This window comes from Lathyrus oleraceus, chromosome 5 (assembly GCF_024323335.1).
Source record: "Lathyrus oleraceus cultivar Zhongwan6 chromosome 5, CAAS_Psat_ZW6_1.0, whole genome shotgun sequence".
Classification (NCBI taxonomy): domain Eukaryota; kingdom Viridiplantae; phylum Streptophyta; class Magnoliopsida; order Fabales; family Fabaceae; genus Lathyrus; species Lathyrus oleraceus.
Window position 1 is genome coordinate 134,156,793 of NC_066583.1, and position 3,847 is coordinate 134,160,639.

The 3,847-nt window shown below is 36.9% G+C and overlaps 1 protein-coding gene across 1 annotated transcript; it reads right to left on the reverse strand.

Annotated features, from left to right (window-relative positions):
- Nucleotides 1–409: 409 nt before the first annotated feature.
- On the reverse strand, nucleotides 410–1,303 carry LOC127079241 (uncharacterized). The gene has a single exon (XM_051019649.1). It carries the CDS (start codon nucleotides 1,301–1,303, stop codon nucleotides 410–412), a length of 894 nt encoding a protein of 297 aa, XP_050875606.1.
- Nucleotides 1,304–3,847: the final 2,544 nt, after the last annotated feature.

Sequence of the window (3,847 nt, forward strand, 5' to 3'; positions counted from 1 at the left end):
TGCCAAAAAAATTGAAGGTCCTGCCTGCTGCAGGTCGTAGCATCGGCTATGCGAGCCCGTAATAGGTTTATGTTTTCCTTGCTTTTGAGTGGTTTTTCAAGGGTTTCTTGTATGGCCTGCTACGGGCTGTAGCAGCTGCTATGGGCACCCGTAGTAGGCCTCTGATTCTTTCTCCAACTCTTGTTTTTCTTGATTGTGGGGCTTTTTATTCCGGGTACCATTCCATGTATCGACTTTTCTTCAATTTTTCTGAATGTATCTCATTTTGCCTCCCCGTGTTAAGTGATTGATATCACCTGACTAAGAAACAGATCAAACAACAAAAACAAAACAGCTCAGAAAGTAAAAGTGTGGGTTGCCCTCCACATAGCGCTTCGTTTAACGTCGCATGACTCGACGGTTCACCACATCATCCCTGTATGCGAACATCTTCTACTAGGCCAATCCCTTGCCCTTGGTGATAAGGCTTCACTCTCTTTCTCATGGCTTTTGGAATGGAAATAGTATTTTTTCCATTCGGGTTTGCTAATGGAGGTGGTATCAGTTGAGAAGGCCTTCTTGAGACTTTTTCTGATGTTGACATGTTACTTTGACCTTTCACATATGTCCCAATCATGCCTACTTGATAGTGATTTTCTTTTTCTACCTCTAGATTTCTGTTTTCAATATCATTCAAGGTTATTTCATCATCATAAACTTGTAAAGTTAGTGTACCCTGGTCTATGTTGAAATTGCATCGACTTGTACGCATGAATGCTCGACCAAGAATAATAAGTGTCTCTTCATCCTCAGGTATGTCTATGATCACAAAACCAACAAGAAAACTAAATTCCTCTATTGTCACCAGTACGTCCTCTATTATCCCATATGACTTATTTATGGAGTGATCTGCAAATTTCATATTTGTCCTTGTATCACTGACATTTCCAATACCAAGCCTTTGATAGATTGGTAATGGCATCAGACTCACACTGGATCCTGAATCAATTAGTACCTTCTTGAAAGTTTTTTCTTTTATAATGCATGGGATTGTAACAACTACGTGATCCTTATGCTTGTTTGGGATTCTCCTACCTGGTGATATTGCACTACACTTTTCATTCAAGGCTACCGACCCATCTTTTATTGGTCTCTTTTTAGAGATTACCTCTTTCATGAATTTTTTGTACATGGGCATTTGCTCGAGTGCTTCGAAGAAAGGCATACTGCTCTCTATCTTTGTAAACATTGTGATGAATTTCTCAAAGTTTGTCTCTTTTGGATCCTTATTTGTCACTCTCTGAGGGCAGGGTAACTTAATCATTAGTTTAGCCTCTCTTTTTTCTCTTCAGTTGGCTTTACTGGTGGTATAACTTCTTCTTCTTCCTTATTTTCCCTCACTTCCAGATCTACCTCTATGACATGGTCATCTTTTGTTGCCTTATCTTCTTCATCTTTAGCAACTTTCTGACTTCTTGTCGTGATAACATTAACATTCTCATGATTTCTCAAATTTTGTATTGTTGCACTTGGTAGGGAACCTTGTGCTTGTGAACCTTCTATTTATTGTGCTATCTAACCCATATGAACTTCAAGATTTTTGATAAAAGCAGTAGTGTCCCTCTGATTATTTCTTGTTTCTTCTTGAAACTGGGAATTTTGAGCTGCCATTTTTTCAATGGCTATTTCCCAATTTGCTTCCTTAGGAGCTTGTTGTGGTTGGTTCTAATATTGAATGGCGCCATGCTTTTGAACATTCTCTTGTTGATCTTTCTAGGAGAAATTTCGATGATTCTTCCAGCCTGGATTATAAGTGTCAGAATAAGGGGTTTTCTGATTCAGAAATTTTATCTCTTCAATTTGTTGTCCGGTTGTAACACAGTATACAGTCAAATGAGGTCCGCCACAAATTTCACAACTAACATTATGGGTCGGATGAATTTGAGATACCTATTGTGTACTAATATTCATTGCTTTAAGTTTCTTTTCAACTTCTGCAGCAACTGTGTCTTCTATCCTTATCTTATTTGTTTCAAGCTTCAGATCAATAACCCCTTCATATTTTCTTGAACACCTATTATACAACTCTAGATGCTCATTTATGGCTATTGCCTCAATGATCTTTTTAACACATGCGGTTGTTGAAATGTTTGATGAGCCATCAGTTGTTGTATCAATCGATTGTTTCGTCTTCAATTGGAGACCATTGACAAACATCTGCATTTGCTTCGTCTGATCCAAGTTATGTGTCGGGCATGCAACAAGTAACCTCTTGTATGAATCATTAAGTGATTCGCCTTCTTTTTGTTTGAAGTTCATGATGTTGTATCTTTTCTTGAGGAAAACGGAGGCTAGAAAATACTCATTCAGAAAAGTTGTTTCCATTTGTTCCCACGTGGTAATACTCCCAGCAGGTAATGAGTAAAACCATTATTTTGCATCTTCAGATAGGGTAAAAGGAAACATTTGTAACTTCTTTGCTTCTTCAGTCTGCCCATCTATCTTCAGAGTGGTGTTCATGGTCAGAAACCTTTGTAAATGTTTATTTGCGTCTTCATTGATTTTTCCCGAAAAAGGTCTCCTCTCAATTTGATTAATAGTGTTGGGATGCAGCCGAAAGTTAGGCACATTCACCGGTTGGTTCATAATTGTTAGCCTACCACCTAGTGCATTTGTCATCCCATAGTCCCCTAATAATATTTCTGGTGGTGGTGGATTTTCACCCATCATTTCTACCTCTCTTTCTGACTTCAAATCTGAGCTTGAATGAATTGGGGGGTTTCTCTTTGTATGATTCCAGTCTTGCTAGTCTAGCTTGTATGAGTCTTGCACGCACGGTTCTTTTGATTTCTGCGTTAAAAGGAAAATCAGTTGAGGCCTTATCTCGCATAAAAATATCATAAGAAGATTAATAGATAAAGACCAAAATAAATGAAATAACGGGAATTAAATTTTAGTTGCAGAGCAACAAAATTTCAATTGAACTAAATTGAACCCTATATTTTGGTAGTCCCCGACAACGACGTCAAAAACTTGATCGGAAAATAGCAAGTGTACTATTTTGCCTTAGTAGTAATAATGAGGAAAGTTCCTCGAATGTCGATCTCAAGGATTGCTTGTAAATATTGAGTTCTAATTGTTGTTCAATTAAACAAAAATAAATGTTTGGAATTTTTTATGCAAATATATAAAAATAATTGCGAATAAAATAAATAGTGTAAGGAAAGGTTTTGACAGATATAAATAATATGTTAGAGGATGTGTGTGATTTTTTCCTGTAACAACTCTGAATCACTTTTGCAACAACAAATATCAATTAATTAACACTCGTTCTTAAGGGTGATTTCTCCTAATGTCTTAGTGAGAAAACCTTTAATAATTCATACCTAATCTCCATGTCCATATAAATTGATCGATGAAATTAAGCATTTTTATATGAAGAACAATTTGGTTTTCTATAGGGTATCCCTAGTCCTAGGTAATATCTACTGTAAAATATTCTCATGAAAACATTACCAATGGCGGTCCAACCTAATTGATAATCATATAAAAATCTCAATTGTTCCGAAAGAGAAAGAATTAAGAACATCAAGAGAATAGATTAATCATGAAAAATAATATTGTTTATGCAATATAAACTCAACTCAAATTCATTACAGATTCAAATCAGGGACACCCCCTGGCATTGTGTGTGTGTGTGTGTGTGTGTGTGGGGGGGGGGGGGGGGGGGGGGGGGGGGGGCTACTCATAGTATTCAAGAAAATCAAAATATAAAGTGTAGAAATTACAAATACTTAGATAAAATTTGATCTTCAATCACTTCCGCTCATGAAAAATTTGCTACGGCCCGTAGCAGACCATTATCTTC